Source organism: Alosa pseudoharengus, unplaced genomic scaffold, assembly GCF_046254945.1.
Source record: "Alosa pseudoharengus isolate Yale_2024_CS ecotype anadromous, Long Island Sound unplaced genomic scaffold, YU_APseudo_1.1 YU_APseudo_1.1_scf_15, whole genome shotgun sequence".
NCBI classification, from domain to species: Eukaryota; Metazoa; Chordata; class Actinopteri; order Clupeiformes; family Clupeidae; genus Alosa; species Alosa pseudoharengus.
Genome location: NW_027468620.1, coordinates 7,599,364 through 7,622,116, shown reverse-complemented (window position 1 = coordinate 7,622,116; position 22,753 = coordinate 7,599,364). Strand labels below are relative to the sequence as shown.

General features: G+C 41.0%; 1 protein-coding gene across 1 annotated transcript in view; it reads right to left on the bottom strand.

Moving 5' to 3' along the window:
* The window catches only part of eys (eyes shut homolog), a 185,366-nt gene that overhangs the window by 65,506 nt on the left and 97,107 nt on the right, over positions 1-22,753 (bottom strand). The window contains exons 30-34 of the mRNA XM_076286449.1: positions 13,589-13,779; positions 12,085-12,176; positions 5,203-5,353; positions 4,153-4,265; positions 2,077-2,333 (exon numbers count right to left, since the gene is read on the bottom strand). Coding sequence (XP_076142564.1) covers positions 2,077-2,333; positions 4,153-4,265; positions 5,203-5,353; positions 12,085-12,176; positions 13,589-13,779 — 804 coding nt within the window. The remainder of the gene's footprint in view (positions 1-2,076; positions 2,334-4,152; positions 4,266-5,202; positions 5,354-12,084; positions 12,177-13,588; positions 13,780-22,753) is intronic.

Below are 22,753 nucleotides of genomic sequence, written 5' to 3'. Positions count from 1 at the left end.
GTGTGTGTATATATATGTGTGTGTGTGCATTGAAGGAGATGTGAAGACACACAATCATAACACTAATAGACAGCAACACAGAAATAACTGCTGTGCAAAACTCTCTAAACTTGACTCATGCCCCATTCGATCCATTTTCCTCTCATGCATTCCCCTCTGACAAACAGCTAGCGTGCCCTGTAATAAACAGCTTATGCCTTGTGCAAAAGCAATCTCCTCAACGATACATCAGTGCTAACTATGGAGCCACTTCCAACTTTTAATTTGTCAAACTGAAGAAACTCCCCGCTCGCCGGGACTCCAGCGCCTTCGCCCCTTCATCAGTATGGGCATGGCGTTCTGACAGGAGGAATTCATCCTGTGAATATGAGTGGCAAGGACAATCTAGCTCATTTGCAATGAGTGGCGGAGGTGGACCAAGGTGGATTATGAATGTGACAGCAGACACATGAGGGCAACTTCTTCATTTAGCTCATAACTATGATATTTCCCTCCTCCCCCTCTCTTTTATGCCATTTCTCATTTATTACCCTTCAGACATTTGCCTTTGTCACCTCTTGGCCAACAGCAACCAACCTTCCTTTTAGACCACATTGGGATTTAACATGGAGCTTTACCCACACTTGAGTGGGACATAACCCCTCTAAAGAGGTCATGGGGGAGACAGGTGAAAAGGGAGTTTTTCTTTCACCCAGTCCCAGTCAAGTCAGCTCAAAATAGGCTCAGTAAGGCACCATGACATAATATGAATGTGTTATGACGGCATGTCAATAGAATAGAATAGAGTGTGACGTTCCGTTTCCATGACAGCAGTGTCACTGGATCTAAACAAACCAAAGTCAAGTCAAGTCAAGTCAAGTCAGTTTTATTTGTATAGCGCATTTAACGTGCACAGAGTGCAACCCAAAGCGCTCCACATATAAGACATTGTCAATGACACATAGACTAACAAAGACAATAGCGGACGAAGCGGCGTAGTCGCCAGCGTACCCGTGACACCAAGACAGAACTACATTTAAGAAATAACAAATGCAAAAGATGCCAGACGGCACTGAATGTAGACATGTGGCATCATTTCTAGCTAATAAATTGTTTTAAATGTAGGCTATAGTCATTTAAACATGTTTTACCTGCTAGGCAGCAGCGTTTTTTGCCTCAAAAATAAAGCCAAGACACGTCCATGAATTTAAAGCAACACCAAAGAGTTTTTTGTACCTTAAAATAATGTTTCCAAAATTGTTTCCGTGGTTCATCAACTCGTAACAGGGTGAACGGCACTTCTGCATTCGCTTCGCAGCCCTCTATCGGCTGTAACCGCATGTAAGTTTGCCAGATCGGGTAGCGGGTTTGTAGTTCGATGGAATGAGACATAAGAAACTACAAATTTGACTTGCATGATGTAGCAATACATTGTACTTTCATAAAATCATGCAACATATTCTACCTTGTCTATGGAGCTGGATAAACAAATAGCGTGCGTGCGACAGAGGAAAAGTTCTTTAATGTTGTTTTAAGGATTTTAACTGCATGCTGTGAAGTTACATGCAGGTCTCTTTTATGGAGAAAACCCATACTAAAATAAAACTCTGTAGTCACAAATTTGATCATGTTGGTATGAATATATGTTGTAGTATGTGATTCCTACAGTGTAAAAAAAATATACTAACGTCTTGGAAACGTTGTGAAATTGTTGAAATAGATTAAGAAAGCCACCACTATGGTGACTACTATGGTTATATTGATTTGTTTAGATCCAGTGAAATTGCTGCCTTGACAAAGCTATGTCATGGCTTTGGTACTCTATAGAGTAGAATAGAGTAGAGTGGAATAGAATATAGTAGAATAGAATAGAATTGAATTGAACTGAACTGAATTGAATTGAATTGTTTTCAGTTAAATTGTGACGGCAATATGTGTTGCACTCGTTTTTCTCTCCTCTCCCATCAACAACATGGAATTAGACAAAATAACTGAACTATTTTCTAATAGTTCTATTTTCTAATAACTGAACTATATTATTTCAACTATTTTCTTTTTTACATAACCATAAGTCAGTCACATGCGGTTTGGCCGTACCTTTTTCACAGAATCTTCCAGAGAAGTGAAGAGGGCAATCACAGCGGAAGGACGAGGCCCCAGTGGCTTGCTGGAGCTGTTGGCATGTCCCACCGTTACGGCACATTCCCTCATAGCAGGCCACCGACGGGTAGACCGGTGGTTGAGGTGGAGGTGGAGACGAGGCAGTGTGGTTGGGGGCACTACTTAGCACCGTCATGGTTACTTCCATAGGAGACGCCGTAGTGGTGGCCAGAGTGCCGTTTTTCCATCCAGGTCTATGAGAAGAAATACAGTCACACCATTTATTCAAGTCTGTTCCTGTGGCCACACATTCTGTGGCTAAAAATTGTAGTTTAGTCTCGACTGGAATACTGTGTTGTTGATACTATAGCACATTGCAATGGGTGGTTGTTGTTGTTTTTGTTGTTCTGCAACGGTTTGACAAAATATCAGGGCTATCAGTGCTGCTTTCTAGGTTTTAGCATACTTTAGGTCGGTAGTATGCTAGTTTCAGACTAAAAAACTAACCGTAGGTGGTTAATCTCATAAATAAACTACTCATAAACACACACACACACACACACACACACACACATATATATACACATATATAGGTACATATACATACATAGGATGATTGGGAAAAACAATATTTAATGATATCTTTTGCATTTCTTATCCAAACGACATCAAACTTGCCACTGCGCTCACTTGTGACTGTACCAAGACACCTGCCAAGTTTAAATCAGTCATACGAACGGTTCAAGAGATATGCAAATAATACACACACACACACACACACACACACACACACACAAATAAACACTCACACAAATAAACACTCACACACAAACACACACACAGACAGGCAGACGTTCCTGGCATTAATAGATATATTCTAATTTGTATTAGTTGATAAAATTGGTATGTGCTCTATTTGACAGTTAATAAAATGGTTAATAATTTCACTAATTTATTATCTTAGAATGGAACAGACCTGTGTTGCAGAGTGTTGCAGAAGCACTGGCTAAGTTGACTTGATTTAAGGTATTAAATATGACTGAAACTACTGGCAAATGCCATCAAATAATCTCAAATCACCATTCACCATCACCATGCTCTTGCTGACTTGTTGAATGTGCCACGCACAATGTCAGGTAGAGATTGAGCTGGACATGTTGATTTGGAACAATTCTGAATTCATATATTTAAATCTGGCCTAATCATAGACCAAAAATATTCTGAAAATTCCACACTAGTCCAACATTTGATCAGCACATGACGGAGCCTCTTACCTTGTAGCCTAGCGACAGCCACCTCTCAGCTCATCAGTTAAAAATCTAAATTAATGGCGGCCTGACTGACACCAGATCCACTGACACGTTCCAAATTACATTTGCATTCCACTTCAGCTCAGTCATCTGTGAAAAGGTGGTGGAGGGAAAAACACTCTACATGTTTTTCATTCTGCATTGCCACTCTCCAGTGCTGCTCTCTCATACATAAAATTATCAGATTTTGGATGTCTAAGGCCTAATAAACATGTTGCAGTCCACCTTCATGAACTGTAGTTAAGCATCTGTGAAGGTGGTGATTTTTCAGCTGGGCTTTTATTTTGATATTAGATTTTACATGCATAATTGGCTTCATTCTGATTGGCCATTCTAGATTACTAACAGGGGAGGGAGCCTATACAGTTGTGATATAGAAACAATAGATTCTACATTTTTCTTCACCTGTGCTCTTTGACCATTTCCTCTCTATGGCCATAACAGGCAGGGAAGGGAACAGTTGCATTTTACTCTTACATCCCCTAGTCACATTGACATATCTTATTTTAAAGCCAACACTAAAAAACATGTTTTCCTGCATTTTCACAGCATGACATTGCTGACTATATCGCCAAAAGACACGAGTTAGCATAATAGCAAGCTTCTACCAGTGCCAATGAGGCTTTGGAAGGTTTTAAGTGGCTATCTCTCTAGTTTTAGACCAGAGCTTGCATCGTGCTGCTTTAAGCCTGAAAGACTGAAGACACATTAGTACCTCCATCAACTTTGACAAAGTACCGCCAGAGCAGTAAAACTCACTTACCTGCAGTTTTTGACATTGCTTCCCGATATGGCATTGGATACGTAAAACCCTCTGAGCTTGTTCATTTCTATCACCTCCAGACAGCCAGAATAGTTGTAGAAAGGCTGTGCGCCCTTTAAGAAAAGAGAAAAAACAGTTATTTACTGTGAAGAACCAGCAAGTAAATATGATATACCATTATATATACACTCCTAAAAACAACACAAACAAACAAACAAATTAGTGATGAATGATTTTGTGGTCATTATGAGCCACACACCGCCACATACAGTAATCACAAAACTGAAGCTTTCTGGATGATAATAATGGATGTGAAATGGTGTCACTGATAGTCACCACTGGCCATCAGCTAGGCCAGTAGCCTGCAGAGTGCATTTTCAATGGACTTGATCACTACTTCATCCTGCTTCGGCACCGACCACATTTACCATCATCTTTAATGGCCTATTTAATTAGCTATCAAGATTTTATCAGCCATATTTCAAAATCATGCAATGTTACCTCGGGCCTAATGCTTCGGTATACCCCATTCCATTTGTGCACACCTAAATTGTCAACAAATTTGATCCCTCACAGAGAGAGTGAGTGCAGTGTCCGTAATAGGTTTGCCTAATGGGAACTCTACCGAGTTAATCATATCTAACAAGCAGCCATCCTCACTGTGAGAACATCGGTTGCTTGGTGATGACCTGGCATGCCTGCTTGGGATTTTAGTTTGGGTGCTCCACTTTTGTGTTTTTGGTTGAGATCAGAGCAAGCGAGCAGCCCAGCTATCTCAAGGTTAATTAGACCTAGACTACTTTCCTTGTTAAAGGCCTATCGTTATGATGGGGAATCAATTAAAATGATGGACTACATTGTTCATCTTTTTTTCATACACACCCAACAACTTAACTAGGTTACAGAATCTTCCTCCAGCTTTATGTTAAAATTCCTTGAGTTGACAAAGTCGAACAATACATTCAGTATCATTTTGTAAAAGGTCAACACCTTTGTTATCAGCATCTTCATAATAGGATACTCACCAATACAACAGATGAGCGAACGTACCTTATACGGGGAGTAGCTGTGTGGCAGACCACCTAAAAACAGACGGCTTGTCCTCTGAATCGTCAGGCCTGACCAGTAGTTGCTAGGGATACTTCGGACTCTCTCGTAGCCAGACACTGCAACCTCCGCCTCACAAAGAGCAAGATACTGTCTGTGGAGAATTTCAAGAGAAGCCACTGAGTCTCTAGTAATACTCATCTAGAGATCATGCAGATGGAGAAAAACATAAATGCTCTATTTCCCATGCACTTGACAACAAATCCCTATTTTGTTTTAATTAAGCCATATAAACCCATGCCGCTGTGATTATTTAATTGGAGTATAGGTCCACAGCGTAAATAAATGAGGTTTTCCTATTAATATGTTACATGCGTCAAGGCTCAGTGGATAATTCAAACGTTTAAGTTTCTTTGCCTTAGGAGTGCACAATTACATAAAAAGCTAAGTGTCCCTGATGCTGTTTTATTCCTTCCTGTTTAAGATTAAAATTAAAACCAAAAGCAGGCTGTACAAGATGACCCTTAGTGAACACTGTGTTCCCATGGATACAGCAGATCCTGCATTTAGCACAAAGCTAAAACCCCCCAAGGAATGCATTACTCTTTCATTCATGCTAAAATATCATTGCCTTCATTGTGGCAATAATGTTTTCCCCCTCTCCCTTCGGTTTATTAGTCTTTAAATCAATTCCTCATATTTTTTCAGTCAACTTCTAGTGCGACTGTCACTTATTCATTACCTTCCATTAAGCTTTTCAGGCTGACAATAACGTTATGTAGTTGTACAGTCATAGAAACAGAGGAGCGAGTCCACTTTAAGTATCAAACTCTCTCCACGCACAGACCTCCTCGCCCTAAATGCAGATTTGTCAGTCTATGTTCTCTTGGGTTTGTGCCAAGGCAAAAGACACAAAGTTGTATTCATTTCAAAAGACAGGCATCGCCTTCTCAAACACAATGAAATGGAAAGCATATTGTTTATGTCAGGCTTTAAATGATGCAAGCCTCTCATAACTGTATTTACTTTTCACAGTTTCCTGGCTTTAACTTTTTGCCTGAGCTCCAACAATCCATTTTAAAAACCAAAACAACAACAACAATAAAAACACAACGTTTTTTCAGGTTTGAAAGCCAACAGGGAAATACCGTATTTTCCGGACTATAAGTCACACTTTTTTTCATAGTTTGGCTGGCCCTGCGACTTATAGTCAGGTGCGACTTATATATTAAAAAAATATATAATTAAACATGTTTTTAAATGTTAATTCATATTAACTGACATGAACCATACATGAAACATTACTGTCTAGCGCAAGAGCGCACTCAAATGCACAAGTTTTGTGCACTTTCAGTCAGAGATTAGAGGTAGCGCTATGCCTGAAGCACATGTGCATACCTAAATCATCAAATTATGGCCGGGATTCTATTTATAGCCAGGCCTCAGATTATGGACAAATAAAGGCCAGTAATAATTTTGTTTTAATTTAACTCATAAAAGAGCTCTTCTTAATATTTAATATTGTTGGTTGGTTTAATATTGTTGGCAATGAAAAGTCATTGTCTTACACCAGGAGTCTCCAACACGTTGCTCTCAAGCTACCAGTTGCATGCTGCCCCCTTCTAAGCTTGCCAGAGGCTGAAGCAGTAACCTACATTTAAACACAATTGTTGCTAGGCATCAGCCTACGAATTTTATAAAAAAGTAAATCATGCAGAATTTAAAAAAATAACTAAATTTAGGCTATCGTAGAACTCTTTGGCTATATGGAATAAGGTTTCCATTTCAACACAACACATGTCCCATGAATAAATGAAAGCGGATGCCTTATCTCGCAATAAGCGGATGGAAATCCGGACACTTCATACATGAACCATCAAATACCCCACAGATTTCAGTGGTCATCAGTCCCGATATTTAGCAATATCAAACAGTACAAGCCATGCCCCAAATAAATGTGCTGTGCTTTGCGCAGCCTAAATAAAAGACCCCCGCCATAAGGATTTGAGGATTTACGATAGTCTGTCTCCTAAACATTCCTCACCCGTTATCTAGACATGCATGAAAACATTTGAAAACAAAACTCATTGCCACGTAGGCTAATATTTGATCACTGTTTTGCTACTAATTATATTTCACATAATGAATACACACACTAGAAAGTGAAAGTAGGCCTACTATGCGCTCCGTGTCTGTATCTGTCTGTTCATGTCCGCAATCGATTATAACGTTCCCTTAAATTAAGAACACATCCATGTTCTTTCGCGTTATAGGCTGTCATGCTTCTGTGTTCGCAAAATTCCTGACGGTTCCTGATCGATAAACGTTTGTTTTCCTTTCCTGTCGATCGCGGTTGATGTAGAAGCACCTATAATTTGACTTAAACGGTGAGAGAGAGAGGCACCCGCAAAGTGGTCCTGCGCGCGCGTGTGTGTGCATGGGGTTCAATTGAAGTCAGAGTCGGTCCGTCCAGTCAATAGTTACGCTTTCAGGCCGCTCCATTATTGGATTAACGTTATCAGACAGCGCTGTAACATGTGTGGGAATTTCTCTCATTATGATGGAGTTGTGGGACTTTTATTATTATGCTCAAAACTTATGCGCAATACCCGCGCTGACTTTTATTATTATGCTCAAAACTTATGCGCAAATCCCGCGCTGAAATTTAGGCCCTGGTTTTAAATGTGCATATTTTTTTCTCTCGCTCTCTCGGAGGTGGCCGTCAGCTAGGTCAGTAGCATTTCTTCTGCTGCCAGCTTGTGCCAATATATCGTCCAAAATGCTTGCTTGCATTGCATTCTCCACATTTTTAGCTACATTTTCATGTACCACATCAGCATTTTTGTTCAGTGAATCTTTTGTAAATTGCTTTACAATTAGCGCTGGCACTCGTCAGCAGCCTTCGGCTTGCCTCTTGCCGCTATTCACTCCTTCGTCTTCATTAACATTCTCAATATTTTTGGCATCTATGTGTCCAGTTACATCTGTCTGTTCTTGGTCTTGGATTTTGTGAAATAAATTTCTAAATATCACCTGCTTGCTGCAGCTTTGGTCTGCACGTCCTATTAAAACCGGTCTGTGCACGTTTTTTTAAAACCGCATCTTTTTCTCTCTCGTGGGCATTTAATCTGCTGCCGGCTTGTCACTCCACATCGGCCAAAATGCTTGATTGCATGGCATTCTCTACATTTTTAGCTAAATATTCATGTACCACATCAACATTTTTGTTCAATCTTTTGTAAATTGCTTTACAATTACTGTCGGCCTATAGGCCGATCGCCTGGCTTGCTTCGGTCACGTCCTTTTAAAACCATGTTTTTCTCTCTCATTAACATTTAATCTGCTGCCAGCTTGTGACTCCAAATTGCCCAAAATGCTTGATTGCATTGTATTCTCCACATTTTAGCTAAATTTTGGTGTACCACATGGCATTTTCTTTCAGTGAATCTTTTGCTTTATTAGACCTTCCGGCCCTCCTCTTGGCTGCCTTCACTCCTTCGTCTTCATTAATCTTTTTGGCCTCAATAATCCAGTTACATAGTCTCTGTTTTTGGTTTTGTGAAATACATTTCTAAATAAATGCGATTTATAGTCCAGTGTGACTTATATGTTTTTTTTCCTGTTCATGATGCATTTTTTGACTATATGCGACTTATACTCCTGATCGACTTATAGTCCGGAAAATACGGTATCTCATCTCTATGGGACATCAGCACAAAAGTTTAAAGTTTAAATCTTATAAAGTTTATTTTACCTAGTGTTAGGTGGCAGTAATGACATCAATGATGGCATTACGGTACAGAGATAAAAGAAGGTTTATAATGCACTGTCATAGCAATAAGGCCTTATACAATAGCATCACAAGGCTTTATAAGACTGCCAGAGCATCAAGACTGTGTGCATTAAAATACTTTATAAGCCTTTATGAATATTTTTACAGCCCTTTATGAATAGTGACTTTAAGCAATGTGTCAGTCAACAAAAAAACAATCCACAAAAATAAGAACTAAAGAAAGAAAGAAAGAAAGAAAGAAAGAAAGAAAGAACGAAACAAAGAACGAAACAAAGAAGGAAATGGACCACATCATGATCAGCTGATGACAGTAGTTAAAGATGAAGCTTTGGGGTAATAGTTTGTTTGTTCCTTCCAGTGTGTCCACTCGAGTGAGATACACAACAAGTTTTAGGCTAATGTTCCCTCATCCGTTTACTCTTATCCCAATTCATTTGAAATATGCTACATGGAACTCTCTTGAATAAACACACTGTACCTGATTGTTTTGGACAGATAGCAGTAGCTGAAATAGGCCTATCTTCCACTGGCACCACACTGATAATTCACCCACCTCCTCTCTGTGACTCTTCACTAATAAACACTAACCTTAATGTGGCAGGGTCACAACAAAATAATATCCTTTCACATTGTAATCTGTTTTCGTATTTTTACTCTTTTGCATGTGTGTGTGTTGCTGTGCATCTCGGCAGTGTGTTGTGTGTGTGGTGCACCAGCCAATGCAGGCACATTTTACTGTCTTTATAATGTGCCCTTTAAATAAGAGTGAAATACTGTGGCTTTGGCTTCAAACCAGATATGTGTTGGTCAATCATGCAATTGTTTTTTTCTGCCTTAAGATAGTAATGTGCCAACAATGTGTCTAAAGACACCTAATTGTAAGGCCAAAAAAGGCCCATGTGTGGAAAAATGGGGGCAAGTGCAATTTTCTATTTAAACAATGAATGGGAAAATGGCAACTATGTCGGTCTGAAAGACAGGCAATTGGTGCCAATTTGCACTGCGTGCAAGATAAGGTCCTTACTCTTGTCTGACACCTTCGCCAGTGCAAAGAGAATTTAAACAATTTGTAGATGGAAAAAAGTAACTGCTTTTTCTGTATGCTTTTTAATCATGTATTGTTTACAAAATGCATCATATTGAGGTATAAACAAATTTGAGCTTGTGTTTGTGAACATAGTTTTTTTATACAAAGTTCCACATTGAACCAGTGTGTGAATGTGTGTCCATTAAATGATTAATCTAAAAAGTTCCATAAAGCACACATTTCTGGAGTAATCCCTTTAGTTGGACCCTGTTTAAAAAGATCATTCCTCTCATATGGTTTTCAGCGTAAGATTTATATGTGCAAACATTCAATTTTAGACAGCCAGGAAAGCCTGAATGAGAATGAGTAGATTTAATTTCTTATTATAAAAATGTCAACAAAACAAATGGATGCTGAGGTGTGGATCCACCACACAGTCTAGGTGCGACACCTCCCCCCTCCTCTCTGTTCCCTTTCGAGACACCTTTGCGTGCGCGTGTGTGTGTGTGTGTGTGTGTGTGTGTGTCTTGGACACAGTGTTCCAAAGCTGTTTTCACGCCTTGGGAGACTTCCAAAGCTAATTCTGCCCTTCGTAACAACAGGGGAGAAAAGATAATTACCTAAGTGCGGATTCTGGGCTAACTATCTGCAGCTGGAGGGCAGGCTGCCCACAGACGCCCAGCCTGCTTCACCACCACCACCACCGCTGCAGCCTCCGCCTCCCGCCAGCCCCACCTCAGAGCTCCCTGGTGGACGCGAGCGCGAGAATGTCCAGGAAGCAATCAGGCCTGATTTGTTAAGCCTGTGATTCATGGGGCCGGGGCGTCTGCCGCCTTGACACTCGCGGACGAGAGACCTCGAGCCCCCTAGGCCACACTCTCCCTCTGTCTCTTTTGCTCTCTCTCTCTCTCCCTCCCTCTCTCACCCTCTCTCCTCTCTTTCTCTGTTTTTTGGTCTTTCTCTCTCTCTGTCTCTTTGTCTCTTTCGGTCTCTCCCTGCAGAGCCCGGTGCACAGAAGTGGTTAATTTAGGAGCGCTCTGCCAGAGCGGCCCTGGCTGCCTGCCAGAGGGCAGCGGGCATCAGGAGTCCTTGAGCCGGGCAGCCCCTGGTGGATTTTCTATTAAACATATAGAAAATTGCCTCCGACTGGAGAGATGTGCTAAAAAATCCCATAATAAAGTGGGCACGGGCGATGGCTGGCAGCCGCAGAGGCAGAGGATGAGGCAGAGAATGGCAGTGTTGAAGTTGCATCTGGGTCGAACGAGACAGAGATGGAATGTCAGGGGGCCATCGCGCGATTATAAAGAATTTGCTTTGGTGGAGGTTAAATCAGCGGCCATTTTCCCCCCGCCCGCCCTGCGCCTCCTGCTATGCACTCTGGGAATGACAACTCGATACTGCCAGAGCATTCCAGAGCTGGCACAGGCAGGGCTGATTGATTTGTGCAGCTGCTGCATTTTCAGTGAGGCTTCTCTTTAATTCCATTGAAAAACAGATATGACAGATTAATACACTTAAGATGAGTAATTGGCCGGGACTCAGAGGTAGTCGGAACGTGTGCGCTTTTTGAGAGCTGCCAGCTTTCATACGCCACTTCAAAGCTCTGATCAACATGGCCATTTTGAACCACACCTGCATAATATATCCATGCACTGAATACAGTACACCAGACAAACACCTCACTTCGTCACAAACAAACTGCATCCTACATCACCCTCCCTGACATAATAGCCTCCATCAGAGTCAGCCCTTGCAGCTGCGCACAACCAAGATGCTGTGACCAAGATTCATTATAACCGAATGGGCTGTTATTCAGAATTACAGTAGGCACCAGCCTTTCTGATGAATAAATGGAAGTGATGTTATTGTGTCCATTACTGCCTGGTTCTACTGGAGCAGGGCCTATTGCACCTCACCCGCTACACCTGAGCTAATTTTTCATTATGTCGTTTCTCCATGCAACCATGCTCTCTGAAAGGCCACAGGGTTCATGGAAAGCTAATAAGCATAGTGCCGTTGCCGATGTTTGTTGTTGTGGAGGCTGAAAATGATAAAATAACCTCACCTGACATGAACCAGATACTCTGCCCCATCAGCTACATGTATGCTGGTATTGATCCGCCGAATGCCCTCTTCGTGGTTGCATGAGAAATCATACTGGAGGGGAATTAGAATGTGGACAGACAAATGAGGTTTAGGGTGGAGGAGAAAGATAGAGGACCACTGCAAAACAACACTGACATGCAACAGAAATTGAAAGCAAAAATGCTTTATTAAATGTCATACAAACACACACACACACACACACACACACACACACACACACACACACACACACAAACAGCACACACACACAGCCCACATTTACATTAAAGATAGGACAACATTGACACTGTGACCATGACTAAGGAAGATGTATTCAGCTCTACAATGTCACACGACGATAATGAACACGGGAGCACTGTGTGGCTGAGGTGTCTTTTTTACATATATTATTTTATCGATTTTTACCATTAGCTATGCCATCACAACAGCTGTAGTAACCAATTTTCTCACACAAATCAAGTTTTTTCATTTAAGAGTGGTGTCTTTGACAACATTGTAGGAGTCTTGTGATGATATTATCAGCCGCTTAAAGAGCCCTCAATCCCTAAGCTATGGCCAGGAGGCAGTATTTCTATGGAATCACTTGTTTAGTAAACTTGCTGGACTTTTGATGTACAAATGATTGTTTGTGTGTTGTTGCTCAGAAAATGCAAATGAGAAAGGGGAATGGAGGATTCCTATTGGATGCTTTAAACCTATAGATTTTATCTATAGGCTTCTATTAAAAATGGATCAAAGGCTTGAAAACAACAAAGAGAGGGACTAAACACAAACAGAGAAAGTAGCTGATTTGAAGTCAACAAACACTGAAGCGGACGTGTATGTTGATTTTCAGTCCTGGCGCAGCGTTATCTACAAGAGCCCTTTGAAGACTTAAAGGTTACCTTGCTTTACTCTCACCAACTGAACCGAGCTGCTTACAAATTTGCTTTCATTTCAGCCCCAGTATGTTCATTACAGAGTATACATTTTATTTAATTTACTTGGCTCTACCATGATATCATACACGCATCAGCTTTTCCTCTACACGTCATACAGGTTTTCTCAGTCTGTTTGAAAATGTAACATCACACAGTATATCCATATGTACAGTGTATATCATCTCTTTCTACATATATAGTACACATACACACTAGGTTTGCTGCAATATGGTACCACTTTACTTGAAGGTATCTACATAAGAGTGACATGACACTGTCATGAATGTGTCATACACATTATAAACAAATCATAAACATTTATGACTTTTGTGATTCTTAACAGTGTCTTCTTAAGTGTCATGCTTTTGTCATGACAAGTTAGAGTTAGTGTTAAGGTTAGTGTTAGGGTTATGACAGTGTCATGTCACTCTTGTAGATACCTTCAAGTAAAGTGTTACCCAATATAAATCCAGTTCAATTTGAACATCCTGTCCCAGTAACATGAATCGATGACGCTGCACATGAGACACACATTTGCATTACCTGAAGCCTGCCTTCATGAATGAAGAGCTTAATGAAGAAGAAGGCACTGGCGTCATGCCCTTGGTCTGAGTATAGCAGGGTGCCATTGACTGCCAGGGTCTGAAACCTCAGGGTGATGGTGCTCATGGTTCCCAGATCAACTCCTTGGAACTCCAGGTAAGAGTCGCCAGAGTATCTCACGTAGCTGATGTCTGTGAAGAGGAAAAATATGAAAAAAAGAAAAAAAATCATTATCTCCAGGGAAAATAAAATACATCAGGCAAGCTCTCAAAAATGTTAACTGGACACAGAATAGAAATGTGTTATGCTGCTTTCGAAATTTGAAGGTGTTTTCTCATTACACCATATAATGGGCAGACCACCTGTATCCCATATGCTGTGTTCAGCCGCAAACCCTATCTGAATTAGAACTCAATATTAATTTTATGTCTAATTAATCTCATCCAAATGTTATCTTTGTGAACAAATAAAAAAGCAATCATAACTTCAGTAGAAGTTGTTTTTTTGTTTTTTAAAAAAGTTCTTGTTCCAGATTGTGAAATGATAATTACTGAACTACCACAGTATCCATGTCACTCAAAGTGCTACAGTGTACACTGTAAATTACCTGAATTACATGTGACAGCATGTACATTTTTGGAACTAACTAACCTTTATGACATCCATAAAACTCTCTGAAGAAGTATGACGACTATAAAGAAACATTTAGGTCTAACTAACTAACTAACTCTTATTCTAAAGTAGTGCCAAATAGCCATTGCCTCACTCTGCTCAATAAGTTGTCATGCAATGACTGTCTGAAGTAGGAAAGGGTATATTTTCAGCTCAACAGTGTAAAGCAGTACTGAGGGGTCTTCCTATATGCCACAAAAGGGTTTAAAAAACTGAGGGATACTGGGTTCAGGTGATCCAATCCACAAAACTATGCTCTCATAAGTGTGGTTAAAGAGGTCCTCTTCCTGGTCAGATTGTATTTTCATAACAGGATCTGAGATCATGCACCCCTAACTGACACAGCCAGTTACCCTCCAAATGAGGCAGTCCTTGGGGATCAGTGTGTCCTTGGCATGTTCCGTAAAGCAGGTGGAGTTCAACAGGACAGCATGATCCAGATGCTGAAGACAACAGCAACACAGGGCAGTCAGAGAGCAGATGCCATGGAGCTAGTGCCCAAGGCAAGAGCCCCTAGCAACGCAGGAACAGGCGGCATTGAGCATGGGGGTGGGGGTGTAATGCCTTTGCCCTCACAGACTGGCATGCAGTCACACAAATACCCCTGAGTTAATGCCCTCATTGTGGGGTGGTAGTGGGCTCCTCATGTGGACTTTTGTATAGGTTTTGCAGAGCACTGACCATGTCTGGCCAGGCATGCGGGACATTGTGTTACAATGAACGATGAACTGAATGCCAGGGATCAACTTGAGCCAATGCCACAGGTGGATAATCCTCCTCACTGACCACCAGCACACCCCGCATGAACCCCGCGCCACAGGTAGGCAGGTATTTTAGGAGATTTTCAAATGATGGAGCCCAAAGTTGAGGTGGCTTAGAAGCCATTGCGGCTAAATCTCCACAAATCACTGTTAGCACATCCAGTCCTGTAGCAGACATGTGAGAGGATCGGAATGGCAGATTTGACATGAAGACTTCCCCTGTGAAGAAGGCACAGTGTGACACCATGATACTCAGTCTCAAAAGCAAGCCATTGGTGTTTTCCCAACCAAAGGAAAAGAGTATAAAGTATAAGTATATATACTCTTTTGATCCCGTAAGGGAAATTTGGTCTCTGTATTTATCCCAATATACTGTCCTGCGGCTTATACACAATGCGGATAATACACAATTACTGTATGGAAAGATGCAGTTCTATACATTTAAATCTATGGTTTGGGCAGGAAAACTTTTACATTCAGAGCAATGGTATGCTTCTGGTTTGTTTTCCCCTAAAAAGGGCCGTTACTCATCAATGACACAATCTTTGGCGCAGTCTATACCAGCCAGACAGACACACAAGGGCACAAACACACATCCTCTACTTCCACCTCACGGTCTCAGTACATCCACTTTTTGCCATTGTATTTTCTATCTTTACAATCTACTAATAGACAGTACAATAAACAGAATTAGGCACCAATAGAGCTGAATCAAACAGAGACTTTAACCTTCATAAAAACACATGTGCACAAAATGCTAAGGGAACTCGCTTGAAAGAACAACTGCTCATGCACCAACAATAATGATGATGCTACTTCTAAATGTGCCCAGCACTCTTTCTAGTTTAGAACAAACTGGAAAAACTGGACTATCTTTTGCTTACATTCTCACTCTTTGGCTTTCTTCATGAAGCACCCCTTGAAAGGGAGTCACATACTGTAAGCCATGTTATAATGACATACTAAATAATGAAGCTCTAATTAAAGTTTAAGCAGCGCGTGACACCATTATGTTGTGAAATTAGACATGTAAGCCTGTTCTGTGCATGACCTTCTGAACGTGACCTTCATGTTGTAAGTGTTGACTGGGGGGCCTAAGTAACTAATTTCAACAACATTTAGTGTAAATGCTTTACACTTTACAAATGATTAACATTATCATCACATTGACTTTCCACCGACCCGCTGTGAATTCAAGAGCATTACACAACGCTCTCCGACTATTTTTAATAACCTTATAAACCATGTTCTGAATAAACCCCTTTGCAGGAAGGCACACAATACCCACGAGTGAATAGCTCACCCCATGCACACTTCAAATTACGGCTATGAAAATCTTCTGCAGACAGAAGAAGACATTTCCACATCTGCACATAAAGTAGTCAGGGCTTTTTCATTCACAAGTGTTGCTTGAGCTATCTTTTTAAAGAAGGCACCCAGACTTGCCTATGCTAGGTCTCATCAGTGTGCAAAGACCCCTTGGCTTTGCCACGAGCTGTGAAGCATGTAAGTGCCGCTGGCACTACAGGCAGGGAGGAGATATCAAGCTAAGAGGTAGGTTTATTACATGGCTCATTGTAAGTAGTGATACCACTGCCTTCTGACGTCCATGTTAGCGGGTAATTGCAGGACATTTTGGTGAAAGTCCCGCCAGCTCCGAGCTTTATTGGGGGTAGTGACGCAGACAAGCTAGCAGACTTAATCAGCAGACTTGCACAATTTTGCAGGGGAACGCTAGGCGTTCACGCCTAATGAGTGTCTCTTTTTGTTGAAAATGTTACATTTTCCTCTCTCTCTCTCTCTCTCGCTTAATAAAAGAGAGTCCTACGCAGTGACTCCCACACAATGTTATCGCGTTTCATGTTTGTTTCCTGCGTGTTTTATTGGAACAGGACTAGGAAATGAGGCTAAACTGTGTGGGGGAACTGAGTAAGCCTTTGACTGCTTTTGCCTTATCAGTTAATTCCCAGTGACATGTCACCATACAATTAGAGGCTTTAAAGGTATTCATATATGACTCAAATTATACTTTTTTTTACAGCTTTATCAAATATTGTTTACTTTCAAAAGCAATGTTTCATTACTGGGGGGCTTCATTGACAAGTCAAAAACATACAACTGGATGCCATACAGTGGTGCCCATTGATATAATTATTTCTACAATGCAATAAACTGAACTGCTTCATCTGATTGAAAGGCCACGTATTTGTTTGATCAGTTGAATAGAAATGACAGCTTTATAGACAACATGGCCTGGTCAATGCAAATAGCATTGCCTCCCTTTACACTGGGATATGAAACACTAGGCTCAATCACATATACTCTAACAAATGAAAGCTTCACATTGTGAGTCAGTTCTGAGTGAATTAAATCTTAGAAATGCTTAAAAGGAGTAATACCCACAGCATAAACCATGTGAGCAAGTGACATTGTGAGTTAAGGTACTGTGTGTGTTTACTTTCAGTAGCCAGTAAATTATTCCCTAATTAGAATATCACCCAGTTATAATAAGCCTTGCGTCCATTTATTCAAAATGGCTTCATGGACAATTGCAATTACTGTTTGCACATAATATACAAATGCAGATGATTTGCCATTCCTCCCACACTGCTGAATTAGATTTAAACTGGCGACAGGAGCAGGAGTGCATAACCATGTGCTTAAGTAGCCCGGCAAACAGACTGCCATTTTAGAGCTGCAACGCCATACTCTATATGCTGATTAGATGGGTCCACTCGGGTCGGCCCATCGTAGTAAACCTGTACCTGATTTTCAACATACTGTAGGTTGGTTAGTGACATCAGACGAAACCTGCTGCTTTTACGATAAGGTATAAAATGTGTCGAAACACGTCGACAATAAACAGCCCATCATTCCAACGCCGCAATATACTAATCAGCATGCTGGATTTACTCGTTGTCGTTTGGTTCCCACAGAAACACATAAATCTGTCGGTACGGGCTGTACGATACGACCAATACCTGCTCGGGCTGGCCAACATCTGAGCAGAGATGAGAGAATTATTGGGGGCAGAGGGAGGCTCTGATCTGCGGAATTAATGAGAATTGAATGAATTGTGACTGAGGCTGCGCTATCTCCTCCCCCCGTTCTTACACTGAGCCCCTTGCTTGTGCTGATGATGGAAAATTACCCCTCAGAGACAAAGCCATTCATTAATTTTAAAGCCTTGTTTGGTCTGATGTAGGCTTTGATGCAGTCTTAGGCGACAGCCAGGAGGTACTGGAATGGCTAATTAGCAGTTAGTTCCAGTCTCTTTCCCAGGTTCCACTGTTTTGTGCACTGACTTTCATTTGGGCTTGCCAGCCACCAACTTTCTGCCTTTTACTGCAGTCCTCTGGAATATAGGAGTGAAATTCTATTGCCCTTTAGGCAATCATTTTGTTTTTACACCATAGAAAGATGCCCAATGTTTACTCTCCTTTGAGACATTTCTTTTCTCCACTCAATTGTCAAAAAGGAGACAGGGAAGGCAGAAAGGTGCCTTTCACCATTTCAAGAGGCAAGTAATGCACGATTGGAAAGAGAACAACATATTTGGGGGTCTCAATTCAAGGCAGTGCAATTCCTCATTAATTAACCATGCAAATTCCTGACTTGGGCAGCAGCTCATCTGCATTGGTAACTTCCATTACAGGGTGTGAGAGCGTAATGAGGGGATGCAGACATGGAGGCGATGAGGGTAACAGGGATGGATGGTGAGCAAATTAGCATGTGCAGGTGTTCAGGCAGGTTATGATTTACTTACGGTCTCCCAGCTGATGGCCATAAGCCTCTGCTGTTTCACAAGTCAATGTCTTGTCTAATGATACCATAATAGATGCAGATGGATAGATAAATAAATATATAGATAGAAAGAGAGAGATATAGATAAAGAGAGAGAGATAAAGAGAGAGAGAGAGAGAGAATGAGAGAGAGACAAGGTGGGAAAGAGAGAACAGGAGAGACAGGAAAGAAAGGAAGAAAAACAGAGAGAGATAGCAAGAGAGAGAGAAAGGTACAGGAGAGAGGGAACGATGGATGGAAAAAAGGATGTTGAGTGGCTGGCTAGCTGGCTTAACATTTTTTTCAATGGCCCATCATTCATGGCTGAATGAAAAATGGAGTGTTAAATGGCACTCGCTTCATACAAGAGGACTGTGTGCTCTTTACTGTTACCCATTCACTTCTCAGTGTACATGGATTTCCAGTTCTTCTGTTAGGCGGACAAGAGTGGGGGTAATGACAGTCCACCGCTTCCTATACATTCTTTTCTCCTCCCTACAGCAGTGACAATATGTACGTTTTCTGAATCCGATGACACTCTTGCAATCCATGCATTGTATGTGCTGACTCTGAGTGAAGGTGTGTGTGTGTCTGTGTGTGTGTGTGTGTGTGTGTGTGTGTGTGTTAGATGAGGGGGGCTTGCTTTTCTTTACTGGCCTCAATCCAGACACAGCCTCACAGCGTGCTCAACAATACAGATGGGTAGTCAATCAATTTGGCTTGGCCTCCCTGGAAAATACATCAGTCTGATGCCCTCAACAACCAATCCATAAAGGAATTTCCTTGTGCAGTTGAAGGCAGTCACGAGAAGGGGGTGGGAATGGAGGTCCAGTCAATCAGAAAAGGGCAGAGTCAGTAAGGACAGCCAGGTAGCAAAACATCATTCTCCAAACCCTCAATGGCACGCTAGCTAGCACAGCTTTGGCTATTTCATCTCCCTGGTTATTCTATGGGCCATAACTTCAATGGGCTAAGTGAATAGTCAGGCAATGAGCAAAAAATGAACTAAAGCTAATTTAATAACCTTGCAAAAATCAATTTGCTAATTTGCAAGATCCTGAGTGCAAACATGGGTGGGGCAGTGGAATGTTACATGATAGCCTTAGTTCATTTCATTTTATTTTTTATAAAGACAACACACATTAATCAACACTTTTGTAAATGTGCCAGTGTTAGCCAGCTGGCTAATTTTCAACTGCAGTCTTTTGGCAACCATTAATTGACTTGGCCATTTGTTCTAAATGCCAAGTTAGTGATCAAATTTAAATCAAAACAACACAACAAAACAAAGACATTGAAAACAAGACACCTCAACACAACACAAGAGATCAACCATTTAGGCAAAAACAAAAACACACACACAAACAAGAAAACAAACGAAAAACAGGCCATTCACACAATCCCCTCCAATACAACATAAAACCTAAACATCAAGCATCAACAGACACTGCCAATGCATGAGACACTTGGTTTGTTGTCCAACTTTGCACATATTAGGGTCCTATATGTCTCTCAACCTCACTATCAAATAAATGCAATACCACTGAAGGCAACTGTGCTAGTTACAGTATTGGCTCGGTGGAATATATTGGCTCTCCTGATACTGAAGGATAATGTAATATACATAAAAATGATGAGATGGCGGTGTTTGATATGCGAGGCATTTAACACATTGTGTCACAGCTTCTGCTTATTTGCAAGCCCAGATTAGGATGAATAGTTTGTTAAGTGGTCTAGTCAGTTTACATTTAGCTTTTCAGCAATGAGTCTTTTTGCTTTTCCCCCCAAAGGATTTCAATAAGGAGAGGCCTTCACTCATGAATATTCAGGGCTGTGTTGTGACACAAGCATGACACTGAGAGTCACCAGAGAGACTGCATGAAACAAGACGAAAGGGTTCACACAACACAATTTACACAATGTCAGCATAATTATAATGAATTCAGAAGAGAGCCTTCAAACATAAAGTTTTCAGCCTTAGCCCAATTTGTTCTATCCATTCAACAGATTGTAAACTCTGAGAAGTCTACGTACATTTACAAATATACTGTATGGCCCCTTTCTGTTTCGGATCTCACAGAGGATAGGAGGGTCCTATACCTACAGTATACCTAGATACCTAGATACCTAGATTTAATGCCTACATTCACTGTAGTTCAACTGATTTAGACTTAAAATATTATGCACATGTTCCACACCATACATAAATCACACAGACACTATATATGAATAATCAGGATTAACAGTGAGAACAGTGAATGGTAATAAGAGACCTTCTCTGTGGCCATGTCCTAATCTTGAGGGTTTTGAGGTTTGGGGGCTAATGTCACTCATTCTCAGTCCCATCTGGCTGCGGGTGATAGCAGGTGCTAGTGCACTGCGGTGGGTGCGTGGCACGAGCTCCTCGTCTAGTGATTTATCTCCTCGCTTTTCTTTCAGCGGCACACTTATGAGTAGACTGTCAGGCTCGGGTCGCCACGGCACCGGGTTATAATAGTGGACGGACGGACGGACGGACTGCTGACATGACATGCAAAGCTGTGCGTTCTATGACTTCTGGGATGTCACAGAACGCACAGGTGTTTTTTCCCCACCTCTTCTTTAAGGCGTCTTCCTTACAGTGCCAAAATCAAATGAGAGTGATATCACTGTAAAATGGAATAGCAGAGCCTGTGTGGTCATAGACTCATAGCTGAGGATATTGAGAGTGTAAATAAAGTGAGTTCCGTTAGGAAGGTGTAGATTCCTTTTAGCACACAAAGAAGTGATTTATTGTGCATTTTCTGACCTACACACAGTCCAGCACGGGTCACCTGAAGGTTCTACCTCTGTCCGTTGCTAGCCGACAGCCTCAGCACATTTTCTGTTTGCTTAACATTTAACATTTTTTTTTAAGAAAGGGAAAAAGTAAAAAAAAAAAAAGTTAACTTCTCTTAGCTTTTCTTGTATCCTTTGAAATTCATATTTCACACTGTTTGAGTTCTCAGGTAAAAAGAGAAAAGACAGGATGGCACAAAGAGTGTGCAGAGGTTTCACCGAGTGCCATGAGAATCTATTTATAGTTGTACCTTGGGCACTGGTTGTTTTTAGAGAGCGACCTAGATAGATATATTCATGAGATTTTTGAGACCTCATTGGTATTGTGCCAATAGCAGTTCTTTTTTTACAATCAGCATATGATCTGAATGTGTCTAATGATGAAATGATCAAACCACACTAATTAATGGTGCTTTGCTGAAAATGTATTATGCAAGATTAAACGGACCCGATGGAATAACAAAAAGCATCCATAAACTCTTTATGTCAGGATACATATTAATAACCAATATCAGGTAGGCAATCTGTGTGCTGAAATATTTTGTTTTTCATTTAATTTGACCGCATCTGATTAGTATATTATGTTTCATTCATATGATAACAGTCTAGCAGAACATACTATATCCATTAAAGCAAACAGAAATCGAGGGAAAAAGCTTCACAATGTTGGTTGTTAGTCGTGGGTCATTAGATACTTGTATGATTGTATAGACCATGACAAAATGCTTTTAATAGCATCCTCTATACTGTAATATAAGTCTTTCCACAATTAACACTACCATGCAAATACAATCAAATACAATCAAAATACAAAAACATGCACTTAAATGTTCTCTTCACACACAGACAGACATACAAACACACACACACACACACACACACACACACACACACACACACACACACACACACACACACACACACACACAAACAAACACAAACACACACACACAAACACTCACACTCTCTCTCTCACACACACACGAACACACATACGCACGCATGCATCCACACACGCACACACACATACACACATGCACACGTACACACACACACACACATGCACACATAGTAATTAGGTTGGAAACACCTCATGTCAACATCCATGCGAGTGCTGCAGAGCAGCTGGGCT